We start from the raw sequence: 17,720 nt of genomic DNA on the forward strand, positions 1-17,720 counted from the left end.
TTACATAACAAATTTCATCTCTCGGTTTCGTGCTACCGATTTTGCACATGTATACAATGGCTGAGGACGTTTTTTTTTTTCAAAAAACATTACATGATTGCCGGTATGCAGAAACTACATGATGAAAGGCCTGCAGGGTGAAAGGAAACTGTTTAAACACAAAAAGTCTTACTTTAGGTGCACGGGATATACAAGTTCAATATAGTGGGTTAATACAAAGTAGAAATGAAATGCATTTGTTGTAATTTAGAGGCGTTTCTCCTTTGATTTGACTGTGCAGAGCTTCTGATTGTGGATTTCTTTTTGCATCAGATCCAGATCCCTGGTAACCCACAGGGGTTCTGCCCATATTACCCCGCCCCCCCCCAAGCATAAAGGGGGGATGTTTGCTGGGCCTGTGGTCTTCCCCTTGTCCTCCTGTTTTGCAGATCAATATTCAACATCCTCTGTCCTGTATATCCACAATTCCTCCTCTGCACATGTCCAAACTGTCCTCAGCCTTGCCTCTCAAACCTGACCTCTCCCTCTGACATACCAATTTCTAATCTTAACTATTCTGGTCAGTCCCAGTGAAAATCTGAACATCTTTTTTTGTCAGTGCCACTGTCGCCACACCATATATCAAAACAGGTCTCACTACCATCCTGTAAACATTCACTTTCACTTTTGCGGCTAGCTTTCTGTCACAAATAAACCCCTGACACTCATCTCCACCTTGTCCCTCCTGCTTTCACTCTTTTTTTCACCTCCCTTGTGCATTGTCAGTTGCTTTGGAAGGTTGACCCCTGGCATTAAGACTCATCCACTGTCACTACCTCTGCTCCTTGCAGCTTCATTGTTAAATCTGTCTCTCATCCATTCACAGCTATTCTGTCTCGCATCTACCAACTTTTATTCCACCTGCTCTCTTTCACCTGCTCCCTACTCTCACTACAGATCCACAGTGTCATCTGCAGACATCATAGTCCATCATAGCCTGATCTCGTCTGTATTCTCAGAGTGTACTCCTGATGAAATCTCATCCCCACCTTGAACCCATCTGTTCCTGTCCTGCACCACCCACACATACTTCTGACTCATGCCTTTCGTATACAATACTAAAAATCCAAAATAAAAAATAAAATAAACAAATATTAAAAATGGTAAAACAGGTCATTTTTGGTTAATTTACACTTCAATTTTCACTGACACACCATTTCGCTACATATCAAATACGAAGTAACGTCTCAGATCCAGACCAGCAGGGGTCGCTGGCGGAGAGTTTCCCCCACCACAAAGCCGCACTTCACCCGGAAGAGGAGCGGGGTTAACAACGGCGGAGACATTTGTTGTGGAGGGTCGGCGGCGTTTCTGAAGTAATTCATATAATCCAATAAATAACCAGCTCCCAGCGGAGGTGCTTTCTTCCCGGCGGGTTTAGTGTCGCTGAGCATACGCTAGAGATGTCGGTCCCGCCTCCCAGCCGCTCGTCCACCGGCTGGCCGCGCAGCGCTCCCGTCCAGTTTGGGAACAAATACGGGCCCGCGAAGCCGCTCACACTGGAGAGGACCATCAACCTGTAAGTCCGTGTGGATCATTCTGAAAGCACCGCACACGTAGCTGGTCTCACTACCGTCGTGGGGCCGTTAATTATCGCACACCGAGCAGTCAGGATGCAGTGCGACCTGCTTGGTTCGGTTAATTGTCTGTAACCGCTGCAGGAAGAAGCCACTTAGTGGGTCGATGTCTGTGGTCCTATCAAGGCTTTGTGAGGGTTATTCTGAAAGTAAAGCATGGGAAAAACATCTCGGCGTAACTCTGACATTACAACCGAGCTTTGGTGTTTATTTCACCTGAACGTAGTTTAAAAATTTAGATTTTCAGTTACAGGTGTAACTAATTATTCCCATTATCAGTGTTAGAGACGACATCGATTTAAATGTGACTGCCATGAAGTTACCTGACGGGTAACTAAGTGTTCACTTAGTAATCGAAGAAAATGTACGAAATTACATTTATATAGTATAAAGGAATTCCTAAGAATTTATCAAGGTTAAAATAAATGTCTCAAATTCACAAGGACTCTGGAAAAAGGGCTCTTTGTTTATTAACGTTTGAAATTGAATCATCCATCAATCAAGAAATTAACCAGTTAGTCAGCTCTAATAAATTATTCTGACATTTTTTCTTCAATTATGATTTTTTTTCAGAAAATAAATATTTCTAAGAAAAAAAAAAAAGAATTTGATAAATACCCAATCACGTTTTTTTGTTTTTGTTTTTTTGGGGTTTTTTTTGTTTTTGTTTTTTACATGTTTTTACAAAAAATAAGGAAAAAACAGACAAACTAGGGACTTAACCAGGTTGATTGTGGCAGCTGAAAGCCTGAATTAAGCAGTGAAATTATTATTTTTTGGGTGCTTTTACTTTTTAAAAATTTTAAACTGTTTAATGAACAAATTTAACAGCCCTGAAAAATTAAATGAAACCAGGTATTTTCTTGAGGAAAAGCTTGTGTTATAGCCATCTTTGTATGTTTTATTATTCTAACGTCTCCCACAGCTTTCCGTGTGTGTATACCCTGCTGTGGGTATCTCCGTTTATGCTGAAATGCCTTCTTGTGTGTATTCCTTTCAGATACCCCCTCACCAACTACACATTCGGTACCAAGGAGCCGCTGTATGAGAAGGACAGCTCGGTGGCAGCCCGGTTCCAGCGGATGCGGGAAGAATTTGATAAGATGGGGATGCGGAGGACAGTGGAGGGTGTCCTCATTGTCCATGAACACAGACTGCCTCATGTGTTACTCCTGCAGCTGGGCACAACTTTCTTTAAACTGTGAGTGTCTGATGTTCAGAGCTCTACTGTGTGAACAAACTGAGGTAGTTTTTCCTGCACGGGTGCCTCACAGTTTGCTTCTCTTTTGCAGGCCCGGTGGAGAGTTGAACCCTGGGGAAGATGAGGTGGAGGGTCTGAAGCGCCTGATGACCGAGGTAGCTACCAAACTTTGAGCTTAGTGTCACTGTGCTGGCTGTTTTGAGTCTGTGTGTATTAACTTCAAATTTGTTGTTAGATCCTTGGACGGCAGGATGGTGTGAAGCAGGACTGGGTGATCGATGATTGTATTGGTAACTGGTGGCGCCCCAACTTTGAGCCTCCACAGGTCAGTACAAAGAAGATGATCAGAAGGATATTTATGATATTTTAACTAGGGATGCATCAAGCCAACCTTTTCCAGATCTGATCTGATACAGATACCTTGAATTCAGGTATCGGCCTATACTGAGTACAGAGCCATGTAATTCTTACTGTGTGGAAGAAACTTGGAATAAACATTAGGCTCAATTTAAACATTGCTCTACATCCAAGAATATAAATACAGTTGTCAGAAGTTTGCCAGTGGTACTGCTACACTGTGCAAAGTGGATGAAATGATGAAGACAGAGGACCACCTCCAAATTGTTCAACTTCACCGCATATCAACAGATGTATGCATTACAATCATTCCACCCTGGAAGAAGAACAGTTCAACAGAATGACTGAAATTAATATTAGATTCATTTTTATATCAGTCATGTTGGATATTGTCACATCTACATCTTGATGTGAACTAATCTGAAGTTTTTGCCCTGCAGTATCCCTATATTCCAGCTCACATCACTAAACCTAAAGAGCATAAGAAGCTGTTCCTGGTCCAGTTGCAGGAAAAAGGTCAGTGTATCACAAAATTCCTTTGACGTGTAATTAAAATAAGTAAAGACTTAGATTAGTCTCTTTGGTTGTTTCTGAAATCTGTGTTTGATGTTTGTACAGCACTGTTTGCCGTGCCCAAAAACTATAAACTGGTGGCTGCACCGTTGTTTGAACTGTATGACAACGCTCCTGGATATGGACCAATCATTTCCAGTCTACCACAGCTGCTGAGCAGGTAACGTTCAGGACTTTTCCATGCGTTTGGACAGAAAATAGTAGAACTGCAATGTTTTCGGGCGATGCAGGGATTCCTCAGAGCAGAGGGATGCACTGTGAAATAACATAGCAGGGTTTTTTTCTGGTCGCTGGCAGTGTGCACAAATGCATAAAGTTTGCACTCCAATCAGAGACATTATCAACACAACAGGTGATAAAACGTATAACAGCAAAATGGAAGACTATTCCTGCAAATTAGACAAGAGATTGATGCTGCAGAAGATCATTATGTATGTGAATTCTTGAGGTAATATATTTACTTTACCAATCCGTGTGCTCTCACTGCAGCATTTCTTTTTCTTAAGGGCCCATTATACCATCATATAACATTGTCTTCCAGGCAATTTTTGTAACCTTGCGTGTTTGCTATGGCGTGGTTGAAGAGATGAGTGCATGTTTGTGTTAGTTTTTACCGCTTTTGAATCACATATCGGTGCAGAAGCTCAGATGTTGCACCAGCTTGAAAAGACTTTCTGGAGAAAACTGGGAAAAGTTTTCGTCTGCAGCCAAAAAAAACCTGTGGCCTCAGCGCCAGGACTAATGGCACGGCACTGCTTGTGTACCAAACAACCAATCGGGCGACCATAATGATCCCTTAATGTGTCAGCTGCACATTTGACCTCTCAATCTGTAAGACTTTATGTTGCTTGGTGTGTTTAGTTATGATAGTCTTCTATACCATAATAAAGAAGGCTTCAAAGTGAATATAGTTTATATAACATGGTAAACGGAGCTGAATATTCTCAGTGATAAATGGCCTACAAATGTAACCCATCGATTTTCAAATCTGTGTCCTAATGGCTGGAATTTCCACTCGGTAAAAGGTACGAGTATAAACTTTTATGCATCACTAACTGAACACAAATTCCAGTGACAAAGTGATACACAGTTTGTGCTGCTGCAACCTTACAGAGGAGCTTCATTAGCTTGTGTTGATGAGGTACGGCTCAGTGGGTTGAACATGTTTCTTATAGCTATGTCCCAATTCAGCGGCTGCGCCCTTCAAAGCCCGACCAGAGCTGCTGCTAAATGAGGCGGCCTAGCCTCTCATGTGCTGCTTCTGTTGCCTAGCAACCATGACACTAACAGGTAGTGATGAGCCCACAGCCGGTGGCACACAATGAATCTTGGGATAGGGTGGGCTATGAGGGATGCACTCAGCATATCCTTGAAAGCCTGGGAAGAGGACATATTTGTAGGTCACTTTCGAAGGAGCCTTCGGACGTGAACGGCTCTCGGTGTCCTGCTGTGATGTAATCGAGCTGGTCTTCAAAGGATGCGGCCACTGAAGTGGGACAGAACTTACACAGCACCTATAGTGTACAGTGCCGCGAAAAGGTTTTCCCTCAATACATGAAATCATCGTGTTATTAGCTGCATTTTGTATTTGCTCTTTGTCTAGTATTAAAATTAGTTTGATCTGAAACGTGACAAATTGGGGCGGGGGTTGTGAAGAAATGACGACGGGATTTTAAATCCAAACTGTGAGCATAACTGAGCAAGTTAGATCTAGCCAGGTTAAAAACAGCTACTTCCTTTGTAGTGAACCCTCTGCAATGTACAATTTGTCCTGGAAAAGATGCTCTTATCATCAAAGTAGCTATTTGTTAACATGACTGTTTAACTGGCATTGATTTTGTAATAATCACGGTTTGTTTTTTACAGGTTTAATTTCATCTACAACTAACTCAAATGATCAGAAGTACATGCGGCCGTCTCTGTGAGTGCGGCCCGCAGTGTGGAGAAAAGACTTCAGCCTCAGCACCATCTTTCACAAAACAAATGCTTGTCATGTCAGGTATATCCGCAGACCGCAGGGGTGTTTATACTGTTTAAGAAGACTATGAACATGTCAATTTTTTTTTCTTTCTTTCTTTTTAACCTTGAGAAACTGCTAGTTGTTGTAGTCTGTATTCCAGTGCGTTAAAAATCTGATTTTATGTCCTCTCGAAGGAGGCCAATGTTTGATTAAACAAGCTGAAACATTGAGTTTCCTGTTGTTTTAACCTGTAACAATGCTGTTTTTGTTTTTTTTTAATTTTCTTTTAATAAAGCAGTCTTTTGAGTACATTTTTTTATAAAGTGCAAAGAGCAGCCGTGTGTGACTGATTTGTGTTTTTGAAGTTTAAATAATATGTTACATTACATCTGTTGCTGCTCAGAAATACAAATCCAGAGAAGTTAGCAATTTCTCTGATGCTGGCTGAATTAAAACAAACAAACTGGTAAAGTGACACCAGGTGCCATTAAAGTCTGGGATCTAATATGAAGAGGTCAGACAGAAATGTGTGCATCATTGTGATTAGTGTATGAGGAAAATTGCTGTGCAGTCAGTGATGTCCTCCCAGGCTTCCCCACAGCCGCATCCAGCTCTGGGCACTCATTTGGATTCAGATCAGGTGACTGACTCAGCCAGTCGAGGATGTTTCTCCACCTCTTCCCCTTCAGCTCTTTGGTTGTTTTGGGGTTTTTTTTCTGCTCTATTTACAGGATCACGATCCTGCTGAGTGATGAAATGCCTTCCAGTGCCTGAATTCTAATGTGGCTTAATGCAAATCCATGTATAGAAATTACATCTGTCTTGTTTCTTCCACCAGCAGTGAGATGATGAGTAACGTCTCCCACTAACAAGCTGTCGCAGTGCTTCAAAGATTGAAGGTGGGAAACTTTGGCTACATAAATGCTCATCTTCCCATCATCTATGTTTGCATGAAGAGAGACGGGATCTCCAGACTCCTTCATGCCTGTCACATGTGCTCTCATCTGTGAAGAGATCAGAGTCCCAGTGGCAGACCTGTAGTTCTGGAGTTCTTTGGTCTACAATTATCAAGCCAGTCCTACTAAAGGACATCAGGATCTCATATCACCCTCAGTGAGGTCTAGTTCTGATAGTTTAGTAAGGTATATGCACAAGTATCTTGCTAAAAGTCATTATCTGGCCCTCTGCTCCTTACACAAACCTGCATATACCAGTCCTGCTGGATTGATGCCCCTCTGTGGACCTGTGCAGCTATCCTATGTCTTATATCCCTATCACTCTAGACCACAGGTGTCCTGCAGGTTTTAGATGTGTCCTTGATCCGACACAGCTGATTTAAATGGCTAAATGACCTCCTACAAAGTCTTGAAGTTCTCCAGAAGCCTGGTAATAAACTAATCATTTGATTCGGGTGTATTGACCCAGGGTGATATCTAAAAGCTGCAGGACACCGGCCCTTGAGGCCTGGAGTTCGATACCCTTGCTCTAGACGCTGTGCTGGGAGACTCCACAAACCTTATTGTGCAGTTCTGCAGGAGACTACCTGTGCTATCTAAATGGGCAGCAGATGCTAGTCTCATGCTACCAACATTAACAAAGATGCCAGCAAAAATCAGAAGGGATGAGGAGAGAGCAGTGGTCCTACTCCCTCTCCACTGCACACCAGTTGTCACTTTCATTTGCGCCAAAGCCACCCATACCATAATTTCTCCTTCCTACCCGAAAAAACTGATGTTCCCTAAAGTTGAACTAACTTTGTGTTGTACTGTGACAATTGAGTATTCCCTTGTTTTGTTTTGTTTTTAAATAGTTTATTTATTTTATACCAAAGTGATCAGGACACACGTTTTGAAGGTTGTGTTATCACCCAAATTCTGAGGCTATCCTTCTGCTGGGAGCACTTTTGTACTTGACAGAAACAGTCTGTTTGTTCCTTTATTCAGATAATTTCTAATTATTTGCCCACAACTCAGCTTTCTGATGTTCATGTGGCTGCAGACATGAGTAATCATAATAATATAAATGCATGCCATAAAAAGACAGGAGAGGATGTGCAGGTTATAGAGACATGCTTCATAACACATGCACTTTAAAAAACACCAAAAAAGGAAAATCATTACAATGTTTTTTGGGAATACCTGTGGATTTTCGACTAGAATTAGACAGCATGAAAAAAGCTTAACCATTAAAAAAAGCTTCAAAAACATCTTATACTTAAGGAATTTTCTCACCATAGCTTAAATAAATGGTAAGAGCCAGGAACCACCCATTCAATAATATTTTTATCATGGAAAAACTGACTTTTTGATTTGCGATTTAATTGGGTCATATTTGAAAAACAGTGGAAAGTATTGGTCAAGTTTATATTTTGAAAATTAAGTTAGAGTTCTATTCTAATTAGCCCAGATCTCAGCTACCCACAGTAAAGCGCTATACAAATACAAGCCATTTACCATTTACCATGTGTTTGAGGTTATGGTCAGCACCAAATTATGTACAGTCTGCACCAGATCTGCTTTTAAATAGTCTTAAGCGCTTGAAATAACAGGAACTGGACTTGTGTAGCTGCTTCACCTCATCAGGTTTTCTCTTGGAGGTGGTCCTGAAAATGGCTGACCATGTCTTTATACAAGTCGTTCAGCAATACATGAGCCTAGGTATGAATCCAGACTTGGGTTATTACCAACAGCAACTCTTAATTCTTTGTGAGGCCCCACCCTGCCTTCATGTGAGCCATTAAGGTCACATGGGTCAAGGTGTGAGTGAGGGCTGAATTGCCTGTGAAGGGATCAATGGTGTCCTAGGCCACCAATTTTGTTCAATGATGGTTATTCACAGTGGACATGGAGAGCCTCCTTTATTCTTCTCTCAGATCATCTGTAATCTTGGTTCAAAATGTGAACATGAATGAAACGGCACAAAGGAGAAACTCAAGAGATGAGACACCTAAATGTGAAATGACACACTTCCAAGAGTGTAGATGTTCACATTTTGGATTGGTGTGCCAACCACTCTCAGGACCACCTCCAAGGGAACAATTTTTTAGTGAATTAAAACGTCTTCATGAACCAAATAGAAGTTCAGCTGCCTTACTTTCAAGTGCTTGACTGAGAACAGACATATTTTAACTAGTTTTTGTTTAGTTCTTATTTTGAATTTAATTGAGTATTTCTTTGAAAATGTTTAGTTTTCATTGGTCTCCATAGACTAATGGAGAAAAAAAGACCAATATGTCTATTTTTTTATTGTATTTATTTTGGTCTTTAACAGAGACAAGTCATCTGTACGTGATCCTTTCCACTGATTGAAGAGCTATATCTTTAATATGCTTTCTTACCTGGCTGCTGTAATAGATTTATTACCCAATCCTCCGAAAGCTAAAGAGGTAAAATTATAATAAAGTGAATCCCTGAAATCAGATTCTAAAAGTTATATTTTGGTGTGAATATTATAGTCATGTTTCAGTTCTGCCTGACAGTCTGCACTCAGGGCTAAACAGCAAGCGTTATTAACGTCATTTATCCGCGACGCGTCGTGCGAGGCCATGTCCACGCGTGTTTTGAAAGTTCGTGTCAGGTTTCTGTAATGGCCACCAAACGACCAAAGGACGAGTGCAGCAGCACAGATAAGAAGAAGAAGAAGAAAAGCGACAAGGAGAGCCGCGAGGAGCCGGTGGAGCTCTGCGCAGCCGTAGAAGATGACCAGGTGAAGAGAGCCGTCGCGGAGGCATGGAGCCGCAGGACTACCTACAGCCACGGTCAGTGAGAGAACCAAAGTTCAGCTTCAGATATTTATCTGCAGCTTTTAATCAGTTTTCGGAGACCTGCAGCTTTGACGTCGCTGTTGTTGGTGTTTTACGGAGCAGCAAATTTGGATTAAACCGTCTACAGTTCCTACTGTAACATATTTTACTCTAACCGGAGCGGGGACTTGGATGCCCTCTCCCCAAAATTGTTGTCAAATCAGTGGACCTTGTAATACAACATTACGCCCCACTCTCTCTTCCTGCTTTCTTGTCTAATATTTGCTATAATAACTAATCTAGGCACAAAACATCCCCCAAAATTAAACTTTGCTCATTGTTCTGAAACTTAGCCCTCACAGATTTTAAAGACCCGGGGTCAGTGCAGTATTTTAAGTTTCTGTCTCTCTTCTTAAAACAAATATTGCCACATGTTTGTTTTGCCCTTTTCTTAACTTTGCTCTTTACATAGTTTCCTTTGTGTCTGTGTAATTACTGTGCAGGCGATCTGGAGTTGGACTGCCACCCTTTCCCTCACTGCATCTTCACAAATTTCATCAGCAGCCAAGCCTTTGCAGAAAACCTCCAGAAAGAGCTGCTGGAGCTAAACTTCCATGAAAAATCAAATGACCTGTATAAATTTAAACAGGTATTTTTTTTTTTTTGATTCATCCTCACACTGATTTATTCCACAGTGTCTTATCATTTGTGTTTTTAATTATTTGTTTTTGGTTTTTGTTTTTTGTTCTCCTCATACAGTCAGATGACCTGAAGAAAAGAACAGAGCCACATATCGCAGGCCTGAGGTAACAAAATAGTTTGAATTCATTCGTGTTATATATGTGTGTGAGCTGTCAAATGGGCAGAAAGCTTTCATTTATGAAAATCAGAAGCCTTGTTTCTTTCACATTTTATTATTCTTGTCTTCTTGTTGTCATATTATTTAAAAACTACGACGGAACTTCCAGCTCTGAGTTGGAGGGGGCAGAGTTTAAGTTGTTAGGATTTTCACTGGGAGTGACCCAGATGGGTCCTGAGTATATCAGGATTGGAAACCAAGTTACAGAGGCTAGGCTGAGATGGTTTTGGACATGTGCAAAGAGGAGGGGTAGTGGACGTACTGGACGAAGGATGTTGAATAAAGATAAGATAAGATAACCTTTATTAGTCCCACACGTGGGAAATTTGTTTTGTCACAGCAGGAAGTGGACAGTGCAAAAGTTATATAGCAAAATTAGAATACAATAAGAATAGAATACTGTACACAACTGTAAAGAATAGAATAAAATAAAATAAAATAAAATACTATATACAGTAGAATAAATAGAATAAAATATACAATAGGATAAAAATAGAATGCAAATGCTTTATACAACTGAGTAAAAATACAACTTTTCCAGAAAAAGAGTATTGCACTTAGTGTTATTGCACATGTGTGGATGTGTTTGTGTTAGATCAGTTGAAGTCTTTGTTGTGGAGTCTGACAGCAGTGGGGAGGAAAGACCTGCGAAGTCTCTCCGTCCCACACCGTGGGTGCCGCAGCCTGCCACTGAAGGAGCTGCTCAGTGCTGTCAGAGTCTCCTGCATGGGGTGGGAGATGTTGTCCATCAGGGATGACAGCTTAGCCACCATTCTCCTGTCACTCACCACCTCCACTGGGTCCAGAGGGCATCCTAGAACAGAGCTGGCCCTTCTGATCAGCCTGTTCAGTCTCTTCCTGTCCCTGGCAGAGATGCTGCCGCCCCAGCAGACCACACCGTAAAAGATGGCTGAGGCCACCACAGAGTCATAGAAGGTCTTCAGGAGTGGGCCCTCTACTCCAAACGACCTGAGTCTCCGCAGCAGGTACAGCCTGCTCTGCCCTTTCCTGTAGAGGGTGTCTGAGTTATGAGTCCAGTCCAGTTTGTTGTTCAGATGAACACCAGATGAGCTGCCAGGCAAAAGGAAAGGAGGTAGAACACAGAGGAAGTTCACAACTGTAGCAAAGGAAGACCTGCAGAAGGTTGCTGTGACAGAAGAGAGTGTTAAGGTGAGATGGAGGCAGATGAAGATAAAAAAAAATCCAAAGAGGAGGATGGCAAAAGCAAAGAATGACAATGAAGAGGACAAAAACAGAGAAGAAGGCAAAGAAGATGAAGACGAAAAAGGAAGAGGATGAAAGGAAAAGAAAGGGAAAAGGGGGTGCTTGAAGGTGAAACTCAAGCACAAAAATTGTTTCATCATCACTTTCGCTGTTGTAATAATCAGTGGAAGCCCACATTGCAACTGCACAGCTGAGGTTGGTGCCTAACAAAAAGTGGTTAAAGGAAGACAGGTGAACTGGACTCGGGTGCCCAAGGTTTATTGACTCGAGTGGAGTGGAAGCCTCACCTCGTGTCAGAGGTCTTGTGGAATGAAGGCCTCTGTTAGGTCAGAGTTGTGTTTGGTGGCACAAAGCAGATGTGGACAATATTCATCAGGTAGATTTAAGTCACAGATCCTTTTCACAGCTGGTGTTTTGACGCTTCAAAGCAGGAACATTAATGAGGACTTCATTAAGTGAGCCACCTTCAGGGTCCTGGCATTGTTCATGTTGGCTCGCAGATTTACCGAGACACTAAAAGAGGTACTTTTGTATTTGTATCCAGCTCCATATTGATATTGTTGGACTCTTGATGTTGATGGAAAGATGAGACATTCTGGAGTTTATTTATCAGGTCCAGCAGGTGGAGCCAGAGATTACAGATGCCCTCCTAATTGGTATATTACATTTAGTGATGATGACTGAAACTTCTTGCGCATATTTGGACTGTTTGTTAAAGCAGGAAGGTGGTTTATTCTTTAGTTTCTACTACAGAGCTGAGGCTGGCAGTGAACACGAGGCTGTAAGTCATCGGAGCAGAGTAGATGTTGGAAATGACTGCCAAGAGGTTCAGTGTGTGAGACAAGTCCAAGAAAAATCAGGATCTCAGCATATAAATCAGCTGTGTGTCAAATCAGAGGCTCCATATATTACCAGTATAGCACAATCAAGTGTAAACCTTTCTTGTTTGAGAAATAACGTGCTGCTTTCTTCTTATAATTATGACAAGCTGTCTACAGTGAATCACTTATATGTGCTGGATACATATTTGTGAGTATATGGTGCTTTACCAGCTGAAGAAGTGCAGCGCTGGGGAATAAATACAGTAATTACACAGTAACGGCCTCCCTCTGTGGTCATCTATTATTTATGTCATAACAAAATGTCACAGAAGGCTTTCAGGTAGCTAAACAATCTGTCCGTGTGGTGAGAGTTACAAATTTTAAACGGCGTTTAAAGGTCACGGCCGGGTTTTCACAGTGCGCCCGTTTCTGTATCACCGTCTGTAGGGCAGCACTGTTTGGGCGTTTCCGGTCCTGGCTCGGGGAGGTGCTGGGGGTTGAGCTGGAGCCCACTGTGGATATTTCTTGTGCCAAATATGAATATACAGGTGAGAATAGCTCAGTAGGAAAGACTGTTACATTGTGAGTTTCTGTTTTAGTTATTGTCTGTCTGTCTTCTTTCTAGATGTTCTTTTGTGTCACGATGATGAGTTGGAGGGGAGGCGCGTTGCGTTCATTTTGTATCTTGTGCCCCCGTGGCAGAGCAGCGACGGGGGAACCCTCGATCTTTACACAACAGACAGTGAGTGTCCCACTGTGTGTGCGTGCGCGTGTGTGTGTATTCGTTTACACAACAGAAGTGTGTATTTCATTTTTGTCGTCAGGTTATTTGCAGCCACAGAGCATAGTGAAGTCACTCGTACCCTCCTGGAACACACTCGTGCTCTTTGAAGTTTCTCCAGTCTCCTTTCACCAAGTAAGGATAAATATTCTTGTTTTTATTATGTCTTTGAAAAGGCTGCGTTTGAAAATTAAACTGTTTGTTGTTGTTTTGTTTTTTTCTTCAGGTGTCTGAAGTTTTATCGCAGGACAAGTGTCGGCTGTCTCTGAGCGGCTGGTTTCACGGACCTTCTCTGGAACGTCCTCCTCGCCACGCGGTGGCTCCCATCCAGAGGAATCCACACTTACCGAGAGATGTGGGTGCTATCTTGTGGGAATAGCTCAAAAAATTTTGGAAGAAGAATTTTATACGTTTTGTTCGATAAATATAACATATAATTTGCATGATTCTCAATCAATTTAGAGCTGGAGGCACCTGTTAGCTTAGCTTAGCATAAAGACTAAGAGCAACCCGTCTGGTGCCAACAATCATGCCACGTTCAAAGTTACTTGAATCACCAATTTTCGATCATTCGGATGCTTAGTTTGAAATTTAGTAGGTTGTCTTTGCCATGTTCACATGCCTCCATTGACTTGCTGGTGTTGTAGTATTGTAGTGTTATGAGAGCTCTGTATGCAAATCTAGCTATCTCCAGGCTCCAGCGTGAGCTTTTTTTTAATCAGTTGTGAGCATCAGTTGATTTCTCATCTGTTTGCTGTTTGTGTTTGTGGCAGGAAACGGTGCTGCTGGAGTGGATCAATCCCATCTATTTGGACATTTCTTATCAAGAGCAGATTCAGGAGGAGTTTGAAGACAGCTCTGAAATTCAGCTCAAAGGATTTCTCAAGGTAACTTCTAAAAACTCTTTTCCACCGACGCAGCGCTGCAGCTTTTTTTCAGAACGGTTTCCGGACATTGCACCATAGAAATGTAGTTCCCAAAGCTGGAAATGCTTACTCACAGATGATTTGCAGATGAAGCACGCATGATTTTTTTTTCCACACTGAAAGTACCTCAGCTTTAGCTGCACAACACTGAGTAATGAGACAATTTCCAAGTATCCATTGTGCTCTGCTTTTCAAAAAGGCATCAGAGCAGAGCTGGCGCTGGTGTCGTGTCTTTCCTGTGTTCATTTGTTTCCGCTGAGTGATTATGCGTTTGTCTTCAGGAGGAGAAGTTCAAAGAGGTGAGTGAAGCACTTCGGCTCTCTCAGATTGAGTGGAAGAAGAGAGGTCCACCCAATAAGAGGTGAGTATGTTTGACTCTTTAAAGTAGCACTCTGTATTTAATTTTTTTTTGTATTTGTTAATAACCTGTGTGCTTTCAGGTGCTATGAAGCAGCTGCTCTGGACTCGCTGCCTCAGTGTGTGAGTGCATGCTGGGAGCTGCTTCATTCAGAAGCATTCTTCCTGCTCCTCTCCAACTTCACTGGCCTTCGATTGCACTATCTCTGCCCGGCTGACGACGAAGAGGATGACGATGAAGAGAAGGTTAAAAAGCAGCAAGATGATGGAGAAGCCACGGGGTCGTCAAATGAACCATCCTCAGCAGATGCGAGCAGAGAGAAAGGTGTGCGTCGCTGTGAGTGCTTTCATTCAGCCGCTGCCGCTGCTGTTCGTGTGTTTTGACCTCTGTGTATTTTCAGAGCCGAGCACCCCTTTGTGCTGTGGGGAAGTACGCCGATGGTCTCGCGGTGGCTACACCCTGTTGCACGATGGAGAGGCCGCGCGGGCAGAATACGCGCTGGACCTCGTTTTGCCTTTCGGCTGCGCAGGTGAGTTCACACCCAGCGGAAGAACGAACTGTCGGACACCAGTGTGACTGTACTGAACTTTTAATTCTCTCTTGTAGGCTGGCAGTCAGAGTTTGGCGGCTTCACGTGTTATGTGGCTAATGAAGAGGATGAGGAGGTGAGTGCTGATTAATTTGACGTGTAATCGCACATGTGCGGATGTTGCTTCAACAGTCATCATCACTGCTTTCTTTCTTCACAGCTTCTGACCGTCTACCCGGAGGACAATTCACTCGCACTCGTCTACAGAGACAAAGAGACCCTCAAGTTCGTCAAACACGTCAACCACAAAAGCACCTCCGAGCCTGATGGCAGCTCCACCTGCAGAGAGTTTTATGACTTTTCCTTTGTCTACTATGAATAAATATGTATATAATTACTTAAGTGAGTAAGTGTGTACGTGTGGGGGGGTGCATTTACACTGGGAGATGAACTCCACTCACTCCTCTCACTTGGAAATATTTAGGGATGGAGTCTTGGTTGGATCTAACCGCCAATGATGGGCAACACTCTGTGTAATGCCAACCAAAGCTACTTTGACTTGTGTGATGTTGCTGACACTTCAGTTTTTGAGTTATTCCAAGAAGGGAAAAAACCCATTTTTTTTAAACGTATATCTTTAGGCTTTTTAGTCATTATTGCAATAGGACAGTGGGGAGAAGACAGAAAAGCTGGGAAAAAGACACGCACAAAACAACCTTGGTGTAGATTTTAATGCAGGCCTCTGTAATAGTCTTATGGTATAGGGGTCACCTTAAAAAAGTTGCCTATATTATTCGCTAAAGTTGCAGAAATCTGGAAAAAAAATGAAAATGGCTCTCCTTGCTATATTCAAAACCACTCACCAGCATAGCGTGTGCACCTGCGCTGCATTCAGGCCTAACAAAACTTGACAAAATCTTTTTTTTTTTTTTTTTTTACAGAAAAACCGTATTTATGATGGCGCTACTCTGTCTGAAAAGTAATCCCAACTTGTGTCTTAAACCTGCATTCTTTCTAATGGTCAGCAGGGGGCGACTCCTCTGCTTCCAAGAAGACTTCAGGTTGTATTCACTTTTATGAGAAAAAGGCCCTCGGCCCCCCCTCACTCTGTGACCTCAGTAAACACTTTTATGGGCTCAGTTGCTATTTTCAGGTCATACAGTATGAAACATGAAGTTCATCTTGTGAATGGTCATTATTATAGTTTTAAAGGAGCATAATCCAGGGTATGCTTGCCAGCTAGCAACCTGCTTAATCACAAGTTGTTTGTGATTGTGCAGTAACTCTCATTTTGACAGTTAATTCCACCATGTGCTCGTTTCAAAAATGGTTCAAAAATAGCAAGACGGCGACTGCGAAAATGCTCATCTTGAGGCTTCAGGGCAGGAATTCACAAAACCAACAGATGGCATCAGAGTGCCTTTATCAATCTTTTATACTGTTTATGTATCCATGCTGTTATATCTGTCAAGCACGCGGGAGCTGATTCATCTTATCTTTCCTTTTAAGCAGTGGACATCCAACATTTAGGCGTGTTACCTTCACCTGACTGGCTAGAGTAAATGTACAAGAATCCAAATTGTAAATTTCCTGACAGAGAATCTGTGGGGGCTGTTCACTTTTGTGTGTTACCTTTTTAATATGGTAGGGTTTAAATAGATTTCTGACACATGCAAAAAAATGAGATAAAACATTTATGAAAGCTCGTTGCCCAGCGTTGTACATTGCTTGAGTAAAACATTTTAAAACATTACAAAAAATAAACTTTTCACAATGTTTTTAGATTAACTGTGTCGATTATCTGGTCTTATCTGATCTTATTATCTGTGGCCTGCCTGTGCCTGGAAGAGGAGTACCACTCTGGTTCCTTAGAACTTGCTAAAAGAGTTATTTTAGATTTATTTTATTTTTTACTCTAATGATGCCAAACAGAAGAACAAGTTGCAGTTCTGTGTAAAAGCCACCATTTATTTACAACACAGGAAATCATTCCTGTACAACTCCTCCATTTAATACACAGTACACACTGCAATAGTTACACCCTTTTGCACATGCTCTACAGTAAAATAACAAATGACAAAGTTTCACAGGTTAGAGTTAAATGTCAATCATATATATATTTCACCTCTGTAATATTCTTGATATTTATAATTGAGCGATTTGTATATATTCGTGCTATTTCTTAAATTTGTAAACTTTGTAATATATTGTATTATTTAATTAGTTTAGTCTGTTACTGTTATTGTCTTGGAGCAACTGTAACCCGCATCATTTCCTTAGGGTTTAATAAAGTATTCTTATTCTGATGATCATTTCTTTAACTAGCCTTCAGGAATAGTTCTCCAGGATTCTTGGAGGACTTTCAAAGCCATTTTGTTTGATTCTCTGTCAACATGATCCCACACTGCTTCAATAAGATTGAGGTCTGGGCTCTGGGAAAGCCAGTCCATTGCTGATAATGCTTTTTATCTAAGTATGCTCTTATTGCATCAGCAGTGTGTTTGGGATCATTGTCAAGATGCTGCCAATCAGATGCTTTCGAGATGATTTTGCATGGTGGATCAAAATGTGCTGGAACTTTTCTGCATTCATATTTCCACCAATTTTAACAAGATCTCCTGCACCACTGGCTAAAATACAGTCCCAACCACGACAGAGCCTCTGCCAACCATTGTTCTAACTCATTTCTGATCTTCTCCATACATATTGATGACCATTTGAATAAAAACAATTGAAATTTGGATTGATCTCCTCAAGACCCGTTGTTGCTGAT

The 17,720-nt window shown here is 41.8% G+C and overlaps 2 protein-coding genes across 2 annotated transcripts; both read left to right on the forward strand.

The window, feature by feature from the left end:
* The first annotated feature begins 1,274 nt into the window (after positions 1-1,274).
* nudt21 (nudix hydrolase 21) lies at positions 1,275-6,042 on the forward strand. Its single transcript, XM_031758097.2, has 7 exons — positions 1,275-1,558; positions 2,617-2,817; positions 2,909-2,972; positions 3,053-3,142; positions 3,615-3,690; positions 3,793-3,907; positions 5,614-6,042. The coding sequence occupies exons 1-7, from the start codon at positions 1,443-1,445 to the stop codon at positions 5,633-5,635; spliced, it is 684 nt and encodes a 227-aa protein (XP_031613957.1). The 5' UTR covers positions 1,275-1,442; the 3' UTR covers positions 5,636-6,042.
* Positions 6,043-9,216: 3,174 nt separating this feature from the next.
* Positions 9,217-15,345, forward strand: ogfod1 (2-oxoglutarate and iron-dependent oxygenase domain containing 1). Its single transcript, XM_031758086.2, has 13 exons — positions 9,217-9,464; positions 9,953-10,098; positions 10,209-10,255; positions 12,801-12,901; positions 12,979-13,095; positions 13,178-13,269; positions 13,361-13,489; positions 13,908-14,021; positions 14,342-14,421; positions 14,501-14,742; positions 14,819-14,947; positions 15,025-15,083; positions 15,168-15,345. The coding sequence occupies exons 1-13, from the start codon at positions 9,293-9,295 to the stop codon at positions 15,327-15,329; spliced, it is 1,590 nt and encodes a 529-aa protein (XP_031613946.1). The 5' UTR covers positions 9,217-9,292; the 3' UTR covers positions 15,330-15,345.
* Positions 15,346-17,720: the final 2,375 nt, after the last annotated feature.

Source organism: Oreochromis aureus, linkage group 1 (assembly GCF_013358895.1).
Source record: "Oreochromis aureus strain Israel breed Guangdong linkage group 1, ZZ_aureus, whole genome shotgun sequence".
Classification (NCBI taxonomy): domain Eukaryota; kingdom Metazoa; phylum Chordata; class Actinopteri; order Cichliformes; family Cichlidae; genus Oreochromis; species Oreochromis aureus.

Coding starts and splice junctions, on each gene's coding strand:
- nudt21 (XM_031758097.2), top strand. CDS start 1,443: ATGTCGGTCCCGCCTCCCAGCCGCTCGTCCACCGGCTGGCCGCGCAGC. Junction 3,143..3,614: donor CCAACTTTGAGCCTCCACAG/GTCAGTACAAAG, acceptor TTTGCCCTGCAG/TATCCCTATATTCCAGCTCA. Junction 3,691..3,792: donor GGTCCAGTTGCAGGAAAAAG/GTCAGTGTATCA, acceptor ATGTTTGTACAG/CACTGTTTGCCGTGCCCAAA.
- ogfod1 (XM_031758086.2), top strand. CDS start 9,293: ATGGCCACCAAACGACCAAAGGACGAGTGCAGCAGCACAGATAAGAAG. Junction 13,096..13,177: donor CGATCTTTACACAACAGACA/GTGAGTGTCCCA, acceptor TTTTGTCGTCAG/GTTATTTGCAGCCACAGAGC. Junction 13,270..13,360: donor CTCCAGTCTCCTTTCACCAA/GTAAGGATAAAT, acceptor TTTTTTCTTCAG/GTGTCTGAAGTTTTATCGCA.